Here is a 24603-nt window from a genome sequence, read left to right as displayed (position 1 = left end):
CGGATGGCTGCATATAGCCCAAGCTCTGTTAAATGTGGGGGGGGGGGGCTGGACTCCAGGCTGTGGTGACAGTGCCGCAGTCCCTGGCAGTGTCTGGCTCTCAGGTGGCTCTCAGGTGCCACCCAGGGCCTTGGCCCCGCCCCCGTGCTTGTCTCCGCCCCCGATGTTTGGCCCCGCCCCGGGTCCTCCACCCCAGTGGAGGGGCTCTGAGAAACCGTGTCCTTGTCGCTTTAGGAGGTGATCCCCATGTACTTGGCCACCTCTCCCATCCTGTCAGAAGGGGTGTCGCGCATCGAGTGCCAGCTGAAAAGGAGCTCGGTGGACAGGGTGAGGAGCCTGGACTCCAGCACGCCCTCCCAGAGCCTGGCGCCCAGTGAGAGCCCCTCCAGCGGCTCGCTGGTGAAGAAGAGAAGGAAGAGGAGGCGGAAGTGCCAGCTGGACAGCCTGAAAAGAGACGACAGCAGCCACACGTCGGAGGACGAGGACATGTTCCCCATAGAGATGAGCTCCGATGAGGACTCGGGGCCCCTGGACGGCAGCAGCAGGTGAACGCTGCCCGCCCCCCCCCCCAGCAGGGCCTTGCAGAGCCGAGCGGTGGGGTGGATTACACTCCTCCTCCCTGGGCTGGTTCTGGGGCTTGGATTTAGGACTTCAAACTTGCTCACTCCGCTGGTGCTCTCCTGCTTGAGTCATGCCTCTGGCCTAGCTTTTTGTTGGTTGTTTTGGAGTCTTGCTGAATTTTTTTTCCCCCCAGGCTGGCTTTGAACTGTGAACCTCTGTATTCTCAGCGTCCTGAGTAGTTAGGACTACAGGCTTGAGTCACCCGTGCCCGGTGATATTTTCTCAGTAATGTGAAGCCTGTCCCTTGGCTTTGGTATTGATGATCGAATTTTGTCATGTGTGGCGTGTGCTAGCAGTTGGGCAGACACATTGTAATCAAGGGACGTTTACCTGGTATTTCTTTTGCCAGACAGTATAGTATGCATGGCCATTCATTTATTCAGCTGCTCCTTCTATACATGGCACCCACTGGGTCAGCTTTGGGCTGAGCTCCTCTCAAAGCTCTTGTGCACTGAGCTGTGAAGGGTAGCACTAAGATACGGTAGTGGAAGGCAGGTATGGGGACGCATACCTGTAATCCCAGACCTTGTGGGGGCTGCGGCGTAGGGTCATGACTTGGAGGCCAGCCTGGACCATGTAGGGAGATGCTGTCTCGAAAGGAAAAGGGCTGGGAGGCTTGGCTGGTGTGTCCAGGGCCCGACACCCCCCGCCCCACAGCAGGAACAAGAGAGGGGAGTGTTGTCCAGATGTTTCAACCAAAGCTTGTTCAGTGAATAGCCCAGCCAGAGCACAAGGGCAAGGACATGTTTCTACAGGCTTCCCTTTCCGTCTCCGCGGCCGAGCCCCTGCTCAAGCGTTCATTTTAGTTAACAGAACAGCTGAGGAAAAAACCCAGAACTTGTCGTCGGTAAGATTCTAGCACGCGTCCCTCTTTGGCTTTAACCTGGTGTTACTATTTTTCCTTCAGAACGCTTCACGCGGACGCCCCGCCATTCCAAGACGATATTCCTAAGGAGAACCTCCCCTCCGTCTCCCCGTACCCGCAGTCGGCGTCGTACCCCAGTTCCGATAGAGAGTGGTCCCCCAACCCCAGGTGAGTTGCTGGTGTGTGTTCACCTGCCCTGCTCAGAGAGTTACAAGGGAAATAGGGATTAAGAAAAAAATAATTAGGACCAGACTTGCATCCGAGCTCCCTGGGGCCAGGACGGGGGGGGGGGGGGGGACGACTCTCTGCCTCCGCTGCCCGATGCGGAGGTGGCAGAGCCTCTTGGTCCCGCTCTAAAGCAGGGCTTCTCGTGTGCTTGAGTTCAAGAACACCAACTCCCCCGGAGTGCACTTGCGCGGCGCCCCCTGCTGGCCGATGGGAGCTTACAGCCGAGGCTGCCGGCCATGTGGATGGTTCGGCTGTGTGTGTGCCCACAGGGGCTGTCTCCGTTGCAGCGGCAGATACGTCCTGGACATGATAATGGTTGGGGGCCCCCGAAGGCCCACGGCAGTAAGTTGTCCTGGTCAGCAGGAGTGAGAAGTGATTTTTCAAAATGCTTACAGTTAAGTTTAAGGGATGGAGAGAAAGAAAAAGAGGTTGAGGAACCCTAATTACCTGCGGCTTTCTTTGGCTATTTGTTTATTGAAGCCTTCGGCTTTCTTGTGGCTTACAGTGGAGCTGTCAAAGGCCTGGGCGTCCCCGTCATGGGCTGTGGTGGGTTCTGGTCCCCAGTCAGTCTCATCAGAACACCCTTCTTGCTTCTAGTTTGCTCAGGGTGACCGTCAGGGGGTGACCGCAGCACTGAGGCGGGTTGGCGGGAAGCTGGGGCTGGGGAGGAGGCAGGTGTGTCCCGTCCCCGGCTCTCGCTGAGGTGGAGGGTGAGCCTGGGACCGGCGTTGGAGTGGCTCTGTGGAGGCCAGCCTGCTGCAGAGGCTAGCCCCGACCCCCAGGACACAGCGCTCCGTGGGTGGCTCTGCAGGTTCCACTACTTAACATTTTAAAAGCTAAAGCAAAGGGGTGAAATTTGATTTCATCTCATTGTGCGTATCTGAAACATTAAATAAGTAAATCTGGTCAAATGATTGTTGTCAAGGTAGTTCGTGGTATTGTTTTCATACCACATCTTTAAAATGTACGGTGTGCACACGGCTCTACGGGGACTGGCACATTTGAGAAGCTCAGTGGGACATGGAACCTGCAGCTTGTTATTGGGGATAGTGCTCATTGCAGACTGTTCTAGAATCTCCTGGTTTTGCCCTGGGTCTGTAGAGAAAGTCCTCATGAAGAGAAAGCACAGGAAGAAAACGATGCAAAATATGGAGAAATCAATGATAGGTTGAAGAATCTTCATATTAATCTTCAGAATTTCAAGGGAATGTTTAATGTGCTTCCCCGAGCATTCTTTTCCCCTTGGCTTTGTGACTCCGGAATAACAGTGGTGTCAGACTTTGTGGATGTGAAGCACTGCGAAATGCAATTACAAATGGGGCTAAGAGGCACATTGGCGTGCTCAGAACGATGGATTTTCTTAGAAGAGACAATAACAGTCTGGACAATTACATCGTTGGATGATGACTGTAGTTTGATCCAGCACTGAGCTATGACCATTAAAGAAAATTGTGCTCTGGTTACGTGGGTGGTGTGGGAAGAGACATGGGTTTTTCCATAGTTTCTTTCCTTTTTTTAATTTTATTTTTTGAATTTTGGTACAGAAAGCTCATGTCGGTATCTTAGAGATCTCAACAGAGAGTCTTTTGCTGTGAGATGGCTGGATATTATCACTTTCTTGCAAATGTTATTGACAAGAGCCAAAGACCCGGTTAGAAATGGTACCCTTCTGACCTATGATCTCTTTTTCTTTCTTTCCCACGTGCATCCAGCAGCCCGGTAGATTGCAAAAGGAACCCCCCTCATCTTGTGGTCGCAGCCGAGGGAGTCCTGTCTAGTTCTTGCCCGCCACAGTCCTCCCATTTCCATGCTTCGGAAAGGTAGACCGGTTCATTTTCAGTAACAGAATGTGAGCTAACCCCTAGATAACTAATTTACCACTAACCAAATGATGGTAATGATGACTTGAAATAGAAATTTCCATCTAACTCTTACAAAACCATTTTACCCACTAACCAACTTACGATGAAAACATATACATTGCTATTTCCCTTTTTTTTATTTTTAATACGTATCGATTATTAGATTAAATTTTCTTTAAGTCCTCAATCTGACCCTGGAAATTACAGCTAAGTGTATCATTCCAGTTATTCTGTAGAGCGCCTTGAACGCGGGAAGAGTGAGAGATTCACCTGGAGAATCTGGTCTTTTGTCTGATGCAATATGTCTACAGAGATATTTTTAGGATGCTGATTTAGTATAAGCCAAGTTACCTATAAATACTTAAGTAGTCTATCAGCGGTCTGAATAATGGATGCAGGCGTTTTGCACACCCTTTTGGGAGTGGAAGTGGTATTGGATCTCAGGAGTACAGGTTGGAGTCTCCATGGAGGCCTTTGTTCTCATGGCGATCTGCAGGTCAGCCTCCCTGCCGCGGCCTCCGCGGCTGCTTCGTGTCATCGCCTGTCGGCCACGGAGGCTGGGTGTGGCCCGCTCGTCCCCTTTCCACTGGCGCTTCCACTCAGGGCCGCACGCTCTCACTTGGCTTTTTCTGCTCTACCACTCGCGCCACACCTCCCCTTGTGGTTTTGCGCCAGGTAGCTGGAGAAGGGAGTCTCCTGGACTTTGCTGCCCGGGCTGGCTTTGAACTGGCTTTGAACGTCTCCCTGCGTTCTCCCGCAGCGGCCCCGGCACCCCCAGAGCCAGGTGCAGGGCGGCCGCGCGCGCTCGTGCCCAGCCCCGGCTGCCGTGACCCGGGGCGGGGGGGTAGGATTGATTAGGATGGCCGCTTAGGGAGAGGAGAGTTTCCCGTGTGAGATGGGCACGCAGGCCGGCTTCTTCCCGAGTGCTGCCGGGGACCTGCGACCGTCACAGGACCGGAGCGTTTGTGCCAGAGCGGGGAGGTCAGCAGAGCACCGCGCTCAGCCTTTTTGTTGTGGAGCTGCGGTTGCTGACCCAGGGCCCCCGGCGGCCCGGCCCGCGGTCTGCTGGAGCCCGGCCAGTCCCTTTGCACCGTGGCAGGGGCTCTCTCAAGCTCTGAGGGCAGACTCGAGCCGCCGCCACCGAGGGCCATCTGAGCCCTGGCAGAAAGTGGGCCAACCCTTGAAGCGCCCCCAAAGGGTCTCAGTGAACTTGGTGGTGGCGGCTGGGACAGAATGGAGGGCAGAGCGTGTCAGCTTTGTGTGCTGAGCAGAACAGCAGCCCCCTCACTGGCGCTGGTTGCAGGGGCAGCGAGGGCAGGGAGGCCCAGGAGGCCCTGGGTCGGTGCAGGGGGAGGTGGTCAGGGCGTTTTGACTTCCTTTCCCTACTTCACTGGCATCAAACTTGTGATTGTGGATGTGGCCAAACTAGGAGCGCTGCTAGCTCTAGAGAAAAGCATGGTAGAAGAGAGGGAGCCAGGAAGGCGTGGGGGTGGGTGGGCAGGGAGCCCCAGGATCAGGCCCGGGGAGACATGCTCAGTGTGGGAGCCCCTCGGGCGAGTGCACGTCACGCACAGCCCTTCCCCCTGCGCCCACGGCAAAGCGAGGACACGTGCACAGTCGGTGAGAGGTGTGGATGAAAGTTGTGCCCCGTGTCTTGTTTATGGGGAAGCACTGCCATCTTTCAGGGAAAGAAGATGGGAGGTGACATACGATAGCTGAGGGGCATTGTCTCTTCTTTGGCTGCATTGGGGTTTGAACTCTGGGCCTTGTGCTTGCTAAGCAGGCACTCTGCTCCCCGAGCCACGCCTCCAGCCCCTTCTTTTTTTTTTTTTTTTTTTTTTTTTTTGGCCAGTCCTGGACCTTGGACTCAGGGCCTGAGCACTGTCCCTGGCTTCTTCCCGCTCAAGGCTAGCACTCTGCCACTTGAGCCACAGCGCCGCTTCTGGCCGTTTTCTGTATATGTGGTGCTGGGGAATCGAACCTAGGGCCTCGTGTATCCGAGGCAGGCACTCTTGCCACTAGGCTATATCCCCAGCCCTCCAGCCCCTTCTTGCACGGGCTGTTTTTGAGACAGTCTTGCTTCCCGCCTGAGTACATTCCTGGCCTACAGTTGATCTGCTGACACTTCCCACGATCTCGGATTGCAGGCATACGCTCCGTTGTGTTCAGCAGTTGACTAGGGGCTCTCACCACCCCCCCTCAGGCCAGCTTCAACCTCTGACCCTCCCTTTCGCAGCCTCTCAAGTAGCTAGGGTTAGCCACCACCAGCTCCTCTCAGTTTAAATGGCCTTTCCTTCTGTCTAGAGGTGAATTTCAATGGAGTCTTTGTGCCACTTGTGGGTGGACAGCAGTAAGACTTTGTGAAGGTCTCTAGAATGAAAATAGAGCAAGCATAGAGTAAGAGCGTGACGTGGCCAGTTAGCAGCTGGCCTGGGAGTGGCACGATGTCCCCGTCCCGGCAGAGTGGGGCTTCGAGAGTGGCAGCGTCTCCGAAGGATTCCCGAACGCTCACAGGGCTTAGAAGATGCCAGTCTTGCTGCCCCTGGCATGTTGTTCAGTTTATGTCTGGTAGAGTCGGTGCGTGGTACTGCTGTCCTGTTTTCAAAGCCAGGGCACATTTTTGTAAATATTCAAATGGTGGAATATAGTGTTGCTGGCCAGGAGCCTGCGCGGCTGCCCAACAATTGAGATGCATCATGTGCCAGTGGCGGGCTCCGGGTGAGCTGAGAGACTACCGCGGTCCTGGAGCTCGGACTCCGGGCCTGGGTATTGCTCCTTACTCACGACTGGCATTCTACCACGTGAGCCGCGCGAGCCACACCTCCCCTTCCAGCTTTTTTTTGCCAGTCCTGGGCCTTGGACTCAGGGCCTGAGCACTGTCCCTGGCTTCTTCCCGCTCAAGGCTAGCACTCTGCCACTTGAGCCACAGCGCCACTTCTGGCGGTTTTCTGTATATGTGGTGCTGGGGAATCGAACCTAGGGCCTCGTGTATCCGAGGCAGGCACTCTTGCCACTAGGCCATATCCCCAGCCCATCCTTCCAGCTTTTTGGTGCCTAGTTGGAGGTAGGAATCTCATGGACTTTTCTTCCTGGGCTGGCAATGAATTTTGATCCTCAGCTCTCAGCCTCCTGAGTAACTAGATTACAGGCGTCTATTTTTCCTCTGTCTGTCTGTCTGTCTCCTTTCTAGATGCTGCTTTTCTTACCTTGTCTCTCCCGAGTTTGGCCGTCCTTTGTTTTTGGACACCCACATTTTGGGAACATCTTCCTCCTGCTTACCCGGACCCCTGGTGGCCAAAGGCGGGATTGCCCCAAGGCTGTGCTCCCAAGGGACTGGCAGCTTAGGTGTACTTTATGGGTTATTTGAACCCCCGGGTTTGGATCAAAGACAAGGAAAGAGTTTCTTTCTTCACGTAAATTGTGGGTTTGTGTTTTCTTCAGTCCCTCAGGATCCCGACCCTCGACCCCAAAAAGCGACTCAGAATTGGTCAGCAAGTCCACGGACAGGCCCATGCAGAAGAACAACCTAGAAATGCTGTGGCTGTGGGGGGAATTGCCGCAGGCCGCAAAGGTAAGCCCTTCCTCCCGTCGGCCATGCACTGATGACCTCTGCCTTCGGCCCGTTGACTGGAGGCAGGAGTTCCATAGGCTTTCTGCCGGTGTTGGCTTTGAACCTTCATCCTCAGATCTCAGCCTCCTGAGGACCTGGGATTATTGCCCTGAGCCACGGGCACACCGGGCTTGTAAAATGGTTGTGATCTAGTGAATTTTTTTTCCATTAGTGGAAATCCCTATGTATGGTCAGTTTTCATCTCTGTGAACAAGTTACCGCCACTTAGGGGATAGTCCACTGAAACAGTGCATCTCAGAGAGGAATATCAGATCCTAAGTGAGCAGCGTAGCTGAGATTTCACGACGCGTGCCTGTCCGCGCGGGACAGCTGCCTTTCAGCTGTGTGGCCGTCGGGTACGTGGGCGCCAGTCCCCGCAGCCCCCGCCACATTGGCTCCTTGTTCCCAAAAGGATGGCTGCCATCCTGCTTGTTTTGTGGTAGCAGAGACTGATTTTATAGCATGTCCCCACGTCATCCCTGGCCATTGTAATGCATCTAGGGTTGAACTCGAGGCTTTGTCCGTGCTTGGCAGGCCCTCTACCACTTGGGCCACACCTTCAGCCCTTTTCTGTGTGGTTTGAGACAAGGTCTCACGGTCTGCCCAGGCTGGTCCGGACTATGGCCCCTCCTATCTGGACTTTTGTGCATTGCTGGGACGGTAGGTGTGCCCTACTGCGCCAGCCACATGACCCCTTCTCCCCAGCTGGAATGGCAGGTGCACACCACCATGCCGGGTCATGGGTTGAGAGAGACTCTTTCAGATTCCCCCTGTCCTTCTCCAGGACTGCAGACTCGAGTCACCATGGCTGGCTAATGAATTCATTCCTACGGATGCAGCCATGCCGCTGTGATAACACTTCCCGTTCCACTGAGCCGTTGGCGTTGCCTGCACTTGCCGCCGTTTGTCTCACTTGTCTGGTGGTTCTGTGTGAAAGCTCATATTAATTTGGAATTAATACTCTTGGTGTCTGGACTTCGGGGATGCATGGAAAGCAACAGGCGGTCCTTAGGTTGAAAAGTCTCTGCTATGTATTACTCCTGGACCGCAGTTCTTTGGTAACTCAGTCTTTCTTTGCCTATGCTTGGGCTTTTTCTTGACTCATTCTCCCTCTCTCTCCTTTGGTTTAGTCTTCTCCGCACAAGATGAAAGAATCCAGCCCCCTGTGCAGCAGGAAAATCTGTGAGAAGACTCACTTCCAGGCCATTCACAGCGAGTCTTCAGACACGTTCAGCGACCAGTCGCCGACGTTAGCGGGAGGGCTGCTGGCCGAGCCCGGCAAGCCGCCCATGGAGATGCAGTTTGCGTGTGACGACGACCTGGAGGCCTTGGGAGCGGCCGCCCCGCCGCTACCTATGGCCGAGGAGCTCAAGTCCCCCGCTTCCAGCTGCCTGCAGACGGGGGCCAAGATGGACTCTCCTTCCAGGAAGAAGGGTACGCAGCCCGTGCTTGCTGGCCGGCCCTCCTCCCGCACAGGGCAGCCTTCCCTGGCTTCGTGCACAGCAGAGTTCCTCCCTTCCTCCTCCGGTTCAAAGTCAGGGTTTCCTCGCCGTCAGTGTTTGGGGGCAGACGTGAGTCCAGCTTTAGAATGCTGACCCAGGGTTCAGTGGTTGAGCATCTAATCTGAGGTTCTGAGATCTGCAAGGCATGCCTGGCAGGTCGCTTGGTGAAGTTAGGCTCTGTGTGTTTTCCAGATTTGTGTGAACGCGGAGCTCAGCCAGCTGTAGCGAGGAAACCTGAGATCAGGGTGTGCCCGGACCGGCAACTGTACAAGTTAGGCCTTGGAGCATCGGTGGAGAAAGTCTCTTTTGGGGGTCAGGAAGCAATGGGGATTGAACTCAGGGCCTCAGGCTTGCTAGGCAAGCTGTTTACCCCTGGAGCCACACCAGCAGTCTTTTTGTGTCTCAGTGTGTTTTTCAGATAGGGTCTGTGTTCACTTTGCCAGTGCTGGCCTTGGACTGTGATCTTGGATTGCAGGCATGCCACGTCATGTCGCGTGTGTATGCACACGTACGTGCACGTGTGCTGGTAACTAGGGCTTGAACTGAGGGCCTGGTTGCTGTCCCTTAGTTTTTTTCTGCTCAAGGCTAATGGTCTGCCACTTGAACCACAGCTTGGTTTCTGGCGTTTTGGTGGCTAATTGGAGAGAAGAGTCGCCTGGACTTTCTTGTCCAGGTTGACTTTGAACTGCAAGCCTCAGATCTCAGCTTCTCGTGTAGGATTACAGATGTGAGCCTCTGGCGCCCTGACAATGGGCCAGTCTCACTGAAGGTGCTCATCAACAACAACAGCAATAGCTGTGAGGGCTTCAGTGGGAGACCCTTCCCCACAGGGACCGGGGCTGAGCCTGGGACCGGGACCGGCCGGTCTGAGCCCTGCCGCCCACCTGGCTCTGGGGCCGGTGCCGCCCAAGGTGCCCGGGTCCTGGAGAGGCGAGCGTCCCGACTGGATCGTTTGCTGTTTCAGACAAACGGAGCCGACACCTAGGTGCCGACGGCGTCTACCTCGATGACCTCACGGACATGGATCCGGAAGTGGCAGCCCTGTATTTCCCCAAAAAGTAAAACGTCTCTCTGTTGTTGCCGTCATTCTATGTCCTGTGAGGATTAGTCCAGTTTTCCCGATTGTGAGACCGGGCACACAGATGGGGGGGGTGTGCCGCCGGGGCTGGCACTTCACGACCGGAAGTCTCAGCTGCACCCTCAAGTCCGCAGCACCCGCATGCCCGTCGGGGCGCAAAAGCGGCAGGTGGCTGCCTGCTCCCGCCGGAGGGAGCCCGAGCTTGAGGTTGTGCTGCACCATGGAGCCCAGGGCTGGGCCGCGGGTCAGTTGCCCATGAGCTACTTGGGCCTTTTTCTTCTCTGGGGAGATTGTCGTGTGGTCCTTGGGGCCCCCCTTCCCCCCCCCACCCCCCGGGACGGAGCAGGGCCTGGCGAGTGAGGGTTTGAGCCCTGCCGTGGTCTCTGCACGTCCTGGACGAGTTGGGGGAGGAAGCAGAGCGCCCAGGATCGCACTCTCTCCTGAGCAGACCTGTCCGCGCATGAGATCCCCTGCTCCTCCTGGCGGCCTGGCGGAGGGCCCCGCGGGGTTAGAGGGTTCTGGTAGCGGGGGTCCCGCCACGCTGGTGCGGGGGAGGCCCCCACTGCAGCTCCCACTTCCTCCTTCCAGCGGGGACCCCCCGGGACTCGCCAAGCCCGCCAGCGAGAGCGGCGTGCGCTCCGCCAACCAGTCCCCGCAGTCGGTGGGCAGCTCCGGCATTGACAGCAGCGTGGAGAGCACCTCGGACGGGCTGAGGGACCTCCCGTCCATCGCCATCTCCCTCTGCGGGGGGCTCAGCGACCACCGGGAGATCACAAAAGGTACCGCGGGCGCCGTCCAGGCCCAGTGTCTGGTGCTCCGGGCCTGCTAGCGGGGGGTGGGGCACTTGGACGCCGTACCCCCCCCCCCCCCCCCCACGTCCCCAGCCGCCCACACTGAGGAAGCCTCACTCTGGGCGGGACATTGATTTGCACCCAGCGCCCTGCCCATCTTCACCACCCCCAGGGAGGTGGGTGTGGCCACTGAGGCACCAGAGGGCGCTGACACCCCAGGGGAGGGGCACATTGCTTGACCCCCGTCACACCCACCCAGGTGACTGGAACTGAGACAGCCAGGTGGCCCGGCACCGACCGCCACCGCTCTGCCTCCGTGGACCTGCCCGCGCAGGCCACGCCGCCCCAAACCCTGTGCCCGAGGCGTGGGCCCCCCCCCCCCCGCACCCCCGAGCGCGGTCGCCGCAGGCCCTTCGCCGACCCCGAAGCACTTCCGGAAAGTTGGCCTGCTTCCAACCCCTGTCCTTTCTTGGCCCCTCGGCCCCTCCCATGGCCGTGGCAGATGCGTTCCTGGAGCAGGCCGTGTCCTACCAACAGTTTGTGGACAACCCCGCCATCATCGACGACCCCAACCTCGTGGTCAAGATCGGGAATAAGTAAGTGCCGCTGGCAGGAGCACCCTACCGCCGGCTTCAGTTGTTCACATATATCGACGTCCATGTTCAACCTCAGAAACACACGCAATAGACTTTGTGATCGTTTGCTATTATCTCTTCACCACTGGCTTATTCTGGGTTCCCGTGTCGTAGAGGGGTTGAGGTGTTGGATTGTAAGGTTCTAATATCCCAGACGTAATATACAACTCTACTGAGGCTTTCCCCCCTCCCTCCCTCCCTCCTTCCTCCCTCCCTCCCTCCCTCCCTCCCTCCCTCCCCCCTCCCTCCCCCCTCCCTTCCTCTCCCTCTTCCCTCTTCTCCCCCCCTCTTCCCTCTTCTCTCCTCTCTTCCCCCTCCTCCTTCCCTCTTTCTCCTGCTCCATTCTCTCTCGGCTCCTTTGCAGAAGCTTGAACTCAGGCCCTTGAGCTCTCGCTAGGCTTTTTCACCCAAGGCCACACTTAAGCCACAGCTCCGTTTGGACTTTTTGCTGGTTAATTGGAGATAGGTGTCTATGGGCTTTTCTGCCCCAGCTGACTTTGAGCTGCCATTCTCAGATCCCAGCCTCCTGAGCAGCTAGGGTTACAGACGAGAGCCCCCAGCGCCCGGCTGCCCCGTGCAGGGCCTACCGTGAAGCTGCCCCCTTAGAGCCGGCCTTACCTGAGGTCCAGCCGCGCAGGGGTCTCGGGTGGACGGCTGGCACACCTGCCTCCCGAGCGGAAGTCATGCTTGTGGAGTCGCCTGGCAGGGAGTGCCACCGGCTCCATCCTGGCCTGGGGCTGCACATTAGCTGCTGCTCAGCTCGCACTGTGCCCGGCTGTCTGCCCTTCTACCATGGCTGCTGTTGGCACCTCACCATGGCTTTGGGGGTTATGGAAGAGGGAGCCCGAGCCTGCAGGGCAGGGCACAGGGAAGCAGCCACCGTGCTGGGCTCTGAGGACCTCAAGGGGCTTCCGGGCCTCCTCTGAGTCTTCGCATGGCATTAGGAAGGTTTGCAGCGTGGGCCTTCTTGGTCTCCTGACATCTCTCTCGTGATTTATTCTGTCAGGTATTATAATTGGACAACAGCAGCGCCTCTACTCCTGGCGATGCAAGCCTTCCAGAAACCTCTGCCAAAGGTGAGCTTTACCATGGGCCACGTGAGTGCCCGCCACGACGGCCGGGGTAACGGGACGGTGGGAGTTCAACCTGTGCGTCAGACACCGTCCAGCGAACTGCTCTGGGCTGGCTTGAGGTGCATGGGTATTTACATCAGCAGTTTTTAGATCTTGCTTTCTTGCATCTGGAACATTCCACCCCTTCCCCTGTGAAGGCTGTGAGGACCAGGAAGCCTGCTCTCGGCGTTGGCTGTGCTGGATTATGAGTCAGGGAAGACAGACCGGGCATGTCAGAGCCAACTGAAGGCAGGGGGCGGGGAGGGGAGCAGCAGCTCAGGTGTGGGGTGTGTGTGTGTGTGTGTGTGTGTGTGTGTGTGTGTGTGTGTCTGTGTGTGTGTGTCTGTGTGTGTGTGTGTGTGTGTGAAGGTAACATCTGGTGCTGCCCAGCCAGGACACAAGCCCCGTGCCCGATTCTGGGGCAAGAGCAGTGCATGCCCTGCAAGTCCCCTGGGCATGGAATAGCGTGTGCATGCGTGTGTGCGCTTGCCTGTGTGTGTGTATGTGTGCACACATAAGCACTGGGGCTTGAACTCACGCCTTACACTCTCTCTTACCTTTTTCTCTCAAATGCTCTACCACTTGAGCCACACCTCTACTTCTGGCTTTTTGCTGGTTAATTGGAGATAAAAGTCTCACAGATATGTCAGCTCAGGCTGGCTTTGAACCTGGATCCTCAGATCTCAGCCTCTTGAGTAGCTAGGATGACAGGCGTGAGCCACTGGAGCCTGGCTGGGTTTTTGGGGTTTTTTTTTGACTGTTTATGGTGCTTCTCTAATTCAGAAATGAGTTTTATATGTTGAATTATCTTCTCTTTGGCTGTTGGGTTTTGTGTATACTTAGAATAATCTTGCTTCTCCATTTCTGAAGCCTGTGGAAATATTCCCTACATTTTCTTCTAGTGCTTTGTTTTATTTTAAATCTTTCTTTGATCCATCTATAATTCTTTGGGGCATAATGAGGGATTTCAGGAACCAAACCCAGATGGTTATTGAATCAGGACACTTTGCGTTGCAGAAAACAATGATTAGACATGGCTTAAATACTATGGACTTACTGTCCCCTGTGGCAGGAATCTTAGAGGTTGCTATGTTGGAGCTTGATGAATTCTCTGTGATTTTCTTGGCTTTTCATTTCCTTATCATAAATGACAGCTTTACACATTGTCTCCTTATACGTACCATATCCAAAGTGGGAAGGTTGGGGCAGATTCTTGACATTTCATTGGCCCAAACTTGATCACTTTTAAGCTGGTTGTTGGCCAAATACTGGAGTAGCTGTCAATCAATAGCGTGGACCAATCGGGTTTTTCCTCTGGACCCTCCACGATATTTTTCAGGCAGATTCTTGGCTCTGTTGCTAAGACAGAAGGGAAGAGGGGCATGCAGGTAACTGAGTCTGACGCAGCTTCATAGTCATCCCAGTATAATCTATTAAGTAGCCATGTCCCCATGCATTATCCGTTACACCTGTTTCTAGTTAATTTCCCCATGATTTTGGATTTATTTTTAAGTTTTCTGGTATGTTTACTCATGAGCAAGTACTGCGTACTCTTAATTACTGTAGTTTTAAAATACATTTTAGTACTTGATCTACCAAGTTACTACTGGTCACTATTATACTTCTGCCTGAGAACTTTCTTGCCTATTTTTTTTTTTTCAAATAAACTTTAGAATCAGTGTGTCCAGGTCTGAAATGCTGTTTCTTTTAATTGGGTATATTTATGTATGAGTTAAGAGAACAATAAGGAACATGATTTATTTTTTTTGAAACAATTTGAAGAGTATACTTTCTGTTGCGGCTAGGGATGTGGCTTAGTGGTAGAGTGCTTGCCTAGCATGCACAAAGCCCTGGATTCAATTCCTCAGCACCACATAAACAGAGAAAACTGGAAGTGGCGCTGTGGCTCAAGTGGTAGGGTACTAACTAGCCTTGAGCAAAAGAAGCTCAGGGACAGTGCTCAGGCCCTGAGTCCAAGCCCCAGGAATGGCAAAAAAAAAAAAAAAATATATATATATATATATATACACACACACACTTTTATTATGACCTCTAAGTAGTTGTACTGAGGAGTTGCCATTTAACAAAGGAGTTTATGAATACAATATGTCTTGATCAATGTCACTCCTTTGGTTTATGCATTATGGTATTCTTGAACATTGTATACGTGATTTGTTTTTTAGTATGCTCAGATTTTCTTTTGTGTCAGATAAAGATTTTTAAGTGATAAGAAGAATCATACTTCAGGCTAAAGATATGAATTGTCTGTCTCCTTTCCTTCCTCCTGTAGGTAGAGTGCCCTAGGCCTTTATTAGCTATGAAAGTTGTGTAACAGTTGTATAAAGTTCCATTATTAACGCATGAAAGTTGTATAAACCGAGGAAGGGGTGGGATTAGATAACATTTTCCTTCTTCTGGGAATTAATCTTGACAAGACCAATGTCTTGGGAAGTCTTAGAAAGTTATTAATTCACATGTAATGTCCTTCACTTAACTTCTGTTTCCTGGGAGTGTCAGTTTAATATTGGAGAATAGAAACCAAGTACATCTTTTAAAGTTTATATTGTCAAAATTTGAAAATGTATGTTGCCCGAAAAGTCCTGTTCATTTTGTTTTGTTTAAAACTGTTTGATCTTGTTGCCATAGTAATCATTTCATGTTTTATTTTATAATCATCCTATTGAAGGTAACAATATCTTAATCATTTTAATTTGAAAATTTCTGGTCTTACTAATCACTAATGATTTTTAATGCTTTCTTTTTTGTTGTTGTCGTGTTGTATTTTATTTGTTGTTTGTTTATTCTTTTAACATCTCCTTAAGTCTTCATGCTTAAGTTATCTTACTGTGATTTTGGACACCATTAGGTTTTGCTTCTCTAAAATTTTTAATTCACAAATAGTATGTTGTGTTTCCTTTGATTTTGTTTTCTTTTTTGGTGTTTTACTTTTTCAATCTTCTTCGCATGGTGTTCCTTTCAGTTTGATGCGCTCAGTTGATATTTTTTTGGTTCCATTATTTATGTTACCATCCATTTAAAACAGGCTACCGTGGAATCTATCATGAGGGATAAGATGCCCAAAAAGGGAGGAAGATGGTGGTTTTCCTGGAGGGGCCGAAACACCACAATCAAAGAGGTACGTGCAGAGTACAGAACGGTGTTTGTACTTAGAGGGGGTTTGGTTTTGTGTCGTAGTGATGTTTCCAGCCACTTGCTTCAGAGAAATAGGCCTGAGCTGTATGTTAACAGGGAGGGTAGGAAGATGGAAGAGGTTAGTGGAGTTGAAGAGTGAGGGGTTATCAGGGTTGAAAGGTGAGAGGTCATTAGGTTTTGGGGTCACTGCCTCTAAAATAGAGTTGTTCTCCTTCTGTAAAATTTCTGTATTTTTTAAGTTTTGTCCATCGTGGGGCTTGAGCTCAGGGCCTGGACGCTGTCCCTGAGCTCTTTTGCTCAAGGCTAGCGCTCTACCACTTTGAGCTACAGCTCCACTTCCAGTTTTCTGTTGGTTAAGTGGAGATGAGAGAGAGTCTCATGGACCTTTCTGCAGGGACTGCCTTTGAACCACGAGCCTCAGCCTCCCAAGTAGCTCAGATTACAGGTGTGAGCCACCCGCACCTGGCTAGATCTCTGCATCTTAAGAAGACCTTCAATGTAATAATTTCATTTTCTAAAAAAAAATTAGCTATCTGGAACACAAATTTCTCTTTCTTAGAGGGCTCATCTGATCTGTGATTGCAGGCTCCCTGAGCACCGCCTAGGAGCTTTTCCTTCTTAAACCTTGTCTCAGTGTTTGCAGCCAGTGGGACCTTAAACCCGTGGTCATTCCTGGAACTCACACGGGACCACTCAGAGGGATTTGGCATTTATTTGTTGAGGGCATGATGGTTGTTTGGGTTAAATAACCACAGGTTAAATAAACCCATTGAAACTCTAGAATAAGCCCCATTGCACTCAGCTAGCTGATTCCACTTGTTCAAAGAGAAGAGGTCTGTGGTAGCATTGCTTCCATTGGATTGTTCTTTGACACCTTTCTCTTGGCACGTGACTTAGTTGACTGTCTCATTATTGCTAGGGTAGACCCAAGTCGGAGCCAGCACATATGCTTTTCTTAGGGGACTTAAAGCCCAAAGGGCCTTTAGTTTTCTTACTAAATGGCAGAATGTTGTAGAATTGTAGGTCAAAGTACGTTTCAAAGACGGCTTTATTTGTAATCTGAATTCCCACCAGTTTGGTGAGAAAGGAGTATTTGTGAAATTAAGTATTTCTTTAAAAGCTAAAATATATGTTTCAGCTCGATGTATGTTTTCTGCACTAGCCTAATAAAGATGGTTACTTGTGGCAGGGTACATAGCTTGATAAATAGGTTAACAATAACTGTGTCATTATTTATGTGCTCATAAAACAACCCGAGCGCCTGCCATTACTTGTACTAATGATACAGTTGCCACGTTATGCGGTTGATGCTGTTTGTTTTCTTTGCTGAAATGCCCCAGTGGAAGTTATTAATGTGTTCCCTGAACAAGGGGAAAGGAGGCTGTCTCCTGTACCCTTTGTCCCTTGCTGTGTCTTTCTGGTCTGTTCTAAGTTGGGCCCCTTGCCCGCCCCTCCCCCGGCCGCTTTGCTGCCTACACCATCCTTCACAGTCACTAGAGCAGCGCCCTGGGGCAAGAATCTCACCCCCACCCCACGGATGAGAATGTGAGGGGTGTCCTTCTGGACCCATCAGAAGCAGGAGGTGGTCCCAGGCCCCGGAATCCTCTAGAAATCCAGGACTTCACTACATCCCAAGAGCAATTCCCTATGAAGAATATGCGGTATTAAGAAGAGAGAAATGCTTCCACATTTTCTCCGAGCAAAATATGGTGTGAAAATATTTTCAAGCATTTCAATCGGCAATTAGAAGAAAATATTTTGAAAGCCCCGAGGAATCCAGGCAGCCCTTGATGAAGCATTTGCAGGCGAGACAGCGATGATGGCGTTTGGTCGAGTGCCACCGACACTTACGGATAACAGACTCATTTCTGTCAAAAACATTTCTCAGCTTCATTGTATGCTTCTGCGCATAGGAGAAGCCAGGAGCTGCGAAGAAAACTCAACACAGAGAGCCTCCTATGGCTACTGGGGTGGGGTCCCCCTTGGGGTCCTGCCCTGGGCTTTGGGGGGGCCCGTGGCAGACCGCAAGCTTTTACACCAGTCCGTCCGTGTTGCTGCCCGTGTGACCACTGCTTTTCTCCTTCCCCAGGAAAGTAAGCCAGAGCAGTGCCTGCCGGGAAAGAGCCACAGCACCGGAGAGCAGCCGTCCCAGCTCAGCATGACGCCCAGGTAAGGCGGCGGAGGCCCGAGGTCCCGGATGACACCCCGAGCCTGGGGCCCCCCCTCCTGGGGCCCCCCCTTCCCTCGGCGACCCACCACCGCTCCTAACGTGGAGGCCGTGGCTCCCTTAGGAAAATGTGAGCCTTAAATACGGAGATGACAGAACTGGCGTGTTTCTCAGGGTCTTGGCGAGGGGCGGCGTTCCTGTGCTGACGGTGTTGATGGTGACATGACCCTAAGTTCCCGCCGAGGGAATTTGCTTTTCTACATAGATCCAGTGCTTCCTGGAATCTACTTTCCTTCCCTTCCGCCCTCCTTCATTCCCTTCTTCCCTCTTCCCTCCTTCCCTTCTCTGATTTTGCGCTCATTCAGCTGGTCCTCTACCGCGTGAGCTGCTCCTTCCTTCAGGCAGGCTTTTTGCTTGTTACATTTTTGCCTGAGCTGACTTTGAATCCAATGGATCTCAGCTTCCTGAGTTGCTAGGATTACAGACCTGAGCCACTGGCACCTGGTCTATTGATATTTTTTCTCATGGATTCATAGGAACTTGGCACAGCAGAGATGAGGGTTTTTTTTTTCTTCTTTTGCTTGTAATTTAAGTAGTTATACAGAGGGGAGGCATTGTCTCTGTGCTATTTTGCTCAAGGAAAGCAGTCTACCGCTTGAGCCACAGCTCTACTTCTGGCTTTTTGGTGGTTAAATGGAGCTGAGTCTCGCTTCACACTGTGATCCTCAGGTCTCAGCCTCCTGAGTAGCTAGGATTATAGGAGGGAGCTACTGGCACCTGGCTGCCTGGCTCTTTTCTGATGAGTTTTGTTTGGCTCCGAGTGAGCTGAAGGGCCCAGGCAAGTGTGTTAAGGATTAAGCCTGAGCTGAGAACGTGCCATCCCTGGAAGCTGCCAGGAGAGAAGCCAACAGATTTCCAGTCGAGTGGCTGCTTGTTCCTGTTTGGAAAGACTCCTGGCACCCGTGGGCTTTCTGGGCAGATGTGGTCTGGCAGGCAGGTGTTGCTCCCTAGGGGCCAGTGGGGACCTCAGGCAAAGGACATAATTGACGCATCCGGGCATCTCCACCTGCGAACCCAGGGCTAAGAACAACCTCAGCACCTACCTCATGATCTAGAGGGCACGCGCCCATCGGGCCACGCTGCAAATCCATGTTCAGTCAAAACCTGTAGTTTCAGCTGTTCTAAGGATGTCCGTCTGTGGCCCGCAGACTGGAATCTTCCAGTTCTGCCCTGCCAGGTGACAGGCTCTGACCTGGGACCATGGGTCTTGGCCACACGAGCTCAGTTCAAAGGCACAGAGGGGGAATGAACACTGGCAGGGATCTGGACACCGAGGCCAGGTGCTGAGTTAGTGTCCTCACCTCTGTTACTCTCCTCATTTCTGCTCGTGGTGTGGAAGATTCGAGAAGCACACTGGGCAGGCTGAAGGCAGAGGCCATGGGGATAGCTCGTGGTGACTCTTCCCAAGTTGGGTGCTCCGCTCATGGAGCTTCCTCGAGCTGGGAGGAAGAGTGGTGTCCACCAGTTCCCTAGACACGCGCTTGCTGTTCTGTAGGCCCGGGTCCCTCCCTGTGCTCGGCTCGCCATATGCATTTCTCTATCCATGAAGAGCCGACTCCCGAGCAGGGGGACTGGAACTTTGGAGAAGCACTCAGCTTCTTTTGAGAAGTGTACATCTTTTCATCTCGATGAGTGTCTTTGACTTTTAGTCTCCTTATTACACATATGCAGAAGACAAAAAAAAAAGTTGTGTGCAAATGTTTTCTAATTGACAGACTTGATTGGCAGAACAGTCCCCGAAGTCCCATAATTGAGCAAACAGCTTGTCACCACACAAATAATTAAAACGCCATTTGAAGAATGTCGTGTGCCATGACAGGCGTTAACTTAGACATTGTGTTGTTCTCAGCTCCTTGTCTGCACACAGATTTTCAAATGGTGGAGGCCCCTTTGTGAAGAGCAGGTGACATCTAACCAGCCTCTGGGGAGGGGCGTGGGGACTCGGGGTGGGAGGGTGGGGGCGTCTGGAGGGCCCAGACACGGGCCACCGTGGCTGGCGGCAGCCACTCGCTACACTCCTTTCACTGTCTTCTTCTTCTTCTTTTTCTTCTGGTCCTGAGGCTTGAACTCAGAGCCTGGATGCTGTCCCCGAGTGTGTTTGTCTTCAAGGCCAGTGCTCTACCACTTGAACAGCGCCCCCTGTGTGTTTTTCTGAGTAGTTTATTGGACATGAGAGTCTGATGGACTTTTCAGCTTGGGCTGACTTCACACTGGGGTCCTCAGATGTCAGCCTCCTGAGCAGCTGGGATGACAGGCGAGAGCCACCGGCCCCAGCCTTGTGACTGGCTTCTTGCACCAGGGACAGAAGGCTGCTTGCCGTTTTCCCTGTGGTCACGGCGCTCCGCTCTCCTGGCCCGGCTCCCAAGCCCGCTCCCTTGGTGCCCGTGCTGAGGGAGGGAGCAGCGCACTGAGAGGCGCAAAGAACCCCCTCCGTGGGCGGAGGTGGGGGCCGTGGCCGTGGATCCTCACATTTCTCCAGCACGGGGCCGGGGCGGGGCCATGCTTGGTTGTGGAAATGTTTCTTGGACGGGAGGCTGTGAGGGGCTCTATCGCCATCTTACGGCAGGCTGAGAGAGGTGAGTGCCCACGGAAGTGACTTGAAGATGGGGGGCTGTGTGCCTCCAAATCGAGCTCATGCAGATGGGGGGGGGGCGCTCAGCCTTTTCCATTCAATCGTAGGATGCCGAGACCTCTTTATTTTTTTGTGGTTTGGGATTTGAACTCAAGGCTCTCCCCCACTTGCTTGTCTGGCGCATTATACCACCGAGCCGCACCTCCAGCCCTGAACCTGGAGGCTCATTTGTGTTCCTGTTGTCATGGAGATCCCAGGCGTGAGCTTCCTCCCTCTCGCAGATGCTCCCGCCCGGGCTGGCCTCGATCCACATACTGCCCCAGCTCCACCTCCCACGTAGCTTGTCATGAAGGGTTGAGCAGGGGTCTTGGGAGCTTTTCTGCTGGGCCTGGCCTTGAACCTCAGTCCTCCCATTCTCAGTCTCCCAGACACCTCTAGGGGTGAGCCACTGGGGCCCGGCACTAGGACCTTTCTAAAGATAGCGGTCCTGAGAGGCGGCGCTTCCACCGCTGGGTTGCAGATGACGACGCTGCCGGATTTCCATCCAGGGCACAGTGAACTGCAGATGGACTTCCTAAAGCAGATCCCCTACTCAGAACACAATGAGCTTGTGGGTTCCAGGCCTGCAAAGATGGCCTCCTCTCGGTGGGGTGACCTGCTAGAGGTCCAGGTGGGGTGACTGGCACCTGTTGATAGGTCCTAGAAGTGCTCTAATGATTTGGAATTACATATCTGGAGAGGCAGATGAACGAATGAGTTGGGCCTCCGAGGGCCTGGCCCTTGGCTGCTGCAGGAAGAGAAGAGAGGCAGGAGAGGAGAGGAATGTCGGTTAGGCTGCTGAGGCTAGAGGGATCGGACTGCTGCTCAGGAGAAGTCTGTTGGTTGGAAGAGTGCTGGTAGCTAGTATGTGGGCAAGTGAAGGAGGAGAGGCAGCTCCCAGTGAATAATGCGTAGATGCATGAATGGGGTGCAGAACGAGCTCGCTGATAATCTAAAGCCATACGGTCAATGACCACCCCAGGGACGGTCTGGGGAGAGGCCTGGTTCACCGAGTCATTGATTCAGAGCGAATGCTCGGTGAATGGTTCCTCCGTTGCATTTCCCAGTGGGTGATGCCATCACTGTGTGTTGCAGGATAAAGCATGAGTCATCTTCCAGCGATGAAGAGCACGCAGCTGCCAAGCCGTCAAGCACGGGCCACCTCCCTCTCCTGGCCAATGTCAGCTACAAGAAGACGCTGCGCCTCACTTCCGAGCAGCTGGTGAGGCCGCCACACCCCGCGCACGCGCACCAGACTCTTAGGGGCCCTCGGAAGCTCTTCCGGCTACTTGGTTCCCATTTCTACTTCCTGCCACCGTTTATCCCCCAGTGGCCTGCTCCCCCTCCATCCCTGTTTGGTGCTGTACGACCTGACTTCTTAGCTGTCCAAGTGCAGCCCCGAGCGTGGCATCACTCGCCCCGATTTCTTATCTTTGTACTGTGTGTGTGTGTGCACGCGCGTGTGCGTGTGCGCGCGCGTATGCACATGTGTGCAGGTATTGGGGCTTCCACTCTGGGCCTGGGTGTTGTCCCTTAGCATTTTCACTCAAGGCTGCCACTTGTGCCACAGCTCCACTTTTTCTCTTTTGCTGGTTGATTTTTTAACGCAGCTAAGAGTCTCACAGACTTTCCTGCCCAGGCTGACTTCACACCCCGATCCTCAGATGTCAGCCTCCTGAGTCGCGAGCCACCGGCACCTGGCTCTGCAGTTCTTGTGGCCCATCACTTAGCCCTGGGGAACGGCTCCTCCAGAAATACTGCAGCGTGGCAGCATCGATTGTGCTTGCATACAGAAAGCTTTGTGGGAAGGGGAGGAGCTTTAGTGCAGGTGGGCCAGAGCCAGTGGAGGCTTAATTTGCCTGTCAGGCCCCTTGAGGAACTAGAATAAGGGTGCACTGGCTCACTCCTGCAATCTCAGCTCCTTGGAAGATGTGAGTGCAAGAGGATCAAGGTTCCAGGCTAACCCGGACCAAAAAGTCAGGCAGACGGGGCTGGGGATATGGCCTAGTGGCAAGAGTGCTTGCCTCATATACATGAAGTCCTGGGTTCAATTCCCCAGCACCACATACATGGAAAACGGCCAGAAGTGGCACTGTGGCTCAAGAGGTAGAGTGCTAGCCTTGAGCAAAAAGAAGCCAGGGGCAGTGCTCAGGCCCTGAGTCCAAGGCCAGGACTGGCCAAAAAAAAAAAAAAAAAAAAAAGTTAGGCAGAGCCCCATCCCATCCAGTAAAAGCCAGGTGTGGTGGTGTCTGCCTGTTGCTCCAGGAGACTGCAGTCTAGCTCCATCCCAGCAACAGTTTGAGACCTTGCTAAAAGAATATTTAAAGCACAAAAGGCCTGGGAGAGGTTGAATGCTAGCCTAGCAAGTGCCAGGGCCTAATCTCAAGGGCCACGACCAGGCTGATGGTTTGTTTCTCCAAGCCAGACGCACCGCACGCCCCCCCCCCCCCCCCCCATTTGGGCCTCTCCTCAGGCTGGCCAATCACTCGTGTTTCCTCAGAAAAGCCTGAAGCTGAAGAATGGCCCCAATGATGTGGTGTTCAGCGTCACCACGCAGTACCAGGGCACCTGCCGCTGTGAGGGGACCATCTACCTGTGGAACTGGGACGACAAGGTCATCATTTCTGACATCGATGGGACCATCACCAGGTGGGCCTGGCTTCTGCCTGGGACCGCCCCTCCCCCCCAGGGTCTGGGCGGGGCCCTGCCCACCCTCCTGGGGTAGCGTGCCCTCCCGTTCCTGGTGGGAGCCGCTCCGCAGGGCAGCCCTGGCTCCCGTGCACCCCTTGGGGCCCGGTGGCTGTCTCTATCATCTGGGCATCACGTCATGATGTTGCTACAACCCCCTTCCCCCTCTCCTCCCCTCTCCCCCCTCCCCCTGCTGGCGCGGTTGCTTTTGAAGAGAGCTTTTTAAGACTGGTCAGTGCCACTTCCCTGTGCTCTGGCAGGCCTGAAACCAGGCACACGGTCAGTGCCCCTCTCTGAGCCTCTCATTTGATTCTTTGGACCTTGAGCATACTATCAAGACATTTGTGGGTCTCCTTTGAAACTTTTTTTTTTTTTTTTGCCAGTCCTGGGCTTGGACTCAGGGCCTGAGCACTGTCCCTGGCTTCTTTTTGCTCAAGGCTAGCACTCTAACATTTGAGCCACAGCGCCACTTCCAGCTTTTTCTGAGTAGTTTATTGGAGATAAGAGTCTCACAGACTCATGATCCTCAGATCTCAGCCTCCTGAGTAGCTAGGGCCACCAGTGCCTGGCTTAATAATAGTCCGTAGTATTTTGGTTGTTCGTGTGTGTGTGTGTGTGTGTGTGTGCGTGTGCGTGTGCGTGTGTGTGCGCGCACGTGCACCAGTCCTGGGACTTGAACTCCCTTAGCTTTTTCACGTGACTAGTGCTCTGCCACTGAGCCACACCTCCACTTCCCTAGTTTTTCTAATGTTTTCTTTCCTCTGTGGCCTAGGCCGGCCTTGAACACTCAAGCTTTCTGCCTTAGCTCCCCAAGTACTGGGATGGCAGGTGCGCCCCTGGACTGTGCGCCCTTGCGTTTGTATTTTTGTGGGGCATGGATGTGCTTAATGTGGCCCATCGTTTGATTTCCTCATCTTCCCCCCCGCTTTAGGTCAGACACCCTCGGCCACATTTTGCCCACGCTCGGGAAGGACTGGACCCACCAGGGCATCGCTAAGCTGTACCACAAAGTGAGCCAGTAAGTGTGAGCGCTTGTGCCCTGCCAGGGGCCGCACGCAGCGCCCTGCGCCAGCCTCTCTGTGCCGGGTGCGGGGCGGCGGGGGTGGGGGGGGACTTCTGGGGCCAGGAGGAGCGGTGGCGGTGGGGAGTGATGGTGGAGAGTCGTCATCCCAGACTTAAACTCAGGACCACGAAACTAGAGAGGAGGGTACAGGTGAGCCAGCCATTATGGAAGAAATAGGCAGTGCTCATGGGGTGCCAAAGCCAGCCAGCCAGCCAGCCGGGATGAAATAAGCATTGACATAGGATGGGGTGTGTGTGTGTGTGTGTGTGTGTAAGGAAATAGGGAACACGCGTGTAGGGAAGTACACACGTGACATTGGGTCACGGCCTCTCTAAGCTGTGGTCACAGGCCCCGTGTGCAGACCCACCCTCCGCTGCCCTGCCCCCCCGAGTAGCTTCTCGTGCTCTGCGGTATTTGTGGTTGAAGGAAAGAAACCTGCACAGGTCAGGGTGCGGGTTCATCTTGACTTCTGGGTTAAATCTATTTCTATAATATTGAAAAAGTGCATCCTTCCTTCCTTCCTTCCTTCCTTCCTTCCTTCCTTCCTTCTTCTTTCC

At 53.5% G+C, this 24603-nt stretch overlaps 1 protein-coding gene across 1 annotated transcript in view; it reads left to right on the top strand.

Annotated features, from left to right (window-relative positions):
- The window catches only part of Lpin1 (lipin 1), an 85775-nt gene that overhangs the window by 50437 nt on the left and 10735 nt on the right, over positions 1–24603 (top strand). The window contains exons 5-18 of the mRNA XM_048353404.1: positions 235–545; positions 1529–1654; positions 3427–3534; positions 7018–7147; positions 8317–8620; positions 9653–9746; positions 10355–10545; positions 11060–11153; positions 12199–12268; positions 15348–15440; positions 17547–17626; positions 21391–21517; positions 22796–22944; positions 23915–24001. Coding sequence (XP_048209361.1) covers positions 235–545; positions 1529–1654; positions 3427–3534; positions 7018–7147; positions 8317–8620; positions 9653–9746; positions 10355–10545; positions 11060–11153; positions 12199–12268; positions 15348–15440; positions 17547–17626; positions 21391–21517; positions 22796–22944; positions 23915–24001 — 1964 coding nt within the window. The remainder of the gene's footprint in view (positions 1–234; positions 546–1528; positions 1655–3426; positions 3535–7017; positions 7148–8316; positions 8621–9652; positions 9747–10354; positions 10546–11059; positions 11154–12198; positions 12269–15347; positions 15441–17546; positions 17627–21390; positions 21518–22795; positions 22945–23914; positions 24002–24603) is intronic.

Source organism: Perognathus longimembris, chromosome 8 (assembly GCF_023159225.1).
Source record: "Perognathus longimembris pacificus isolate PPM17 chromosome 8, ASM2315922v1, whole genome shotgun sequence".
Lineage (NCBI taxonomy): Eukaryota > Metazoa > Chordata > Mammalia > Rodentia > Heteromyidae > Perognathus > Perognathus longimembris.
This window is presented reverse-complemented; position numbering and strand designations above follow the sequence as displayed.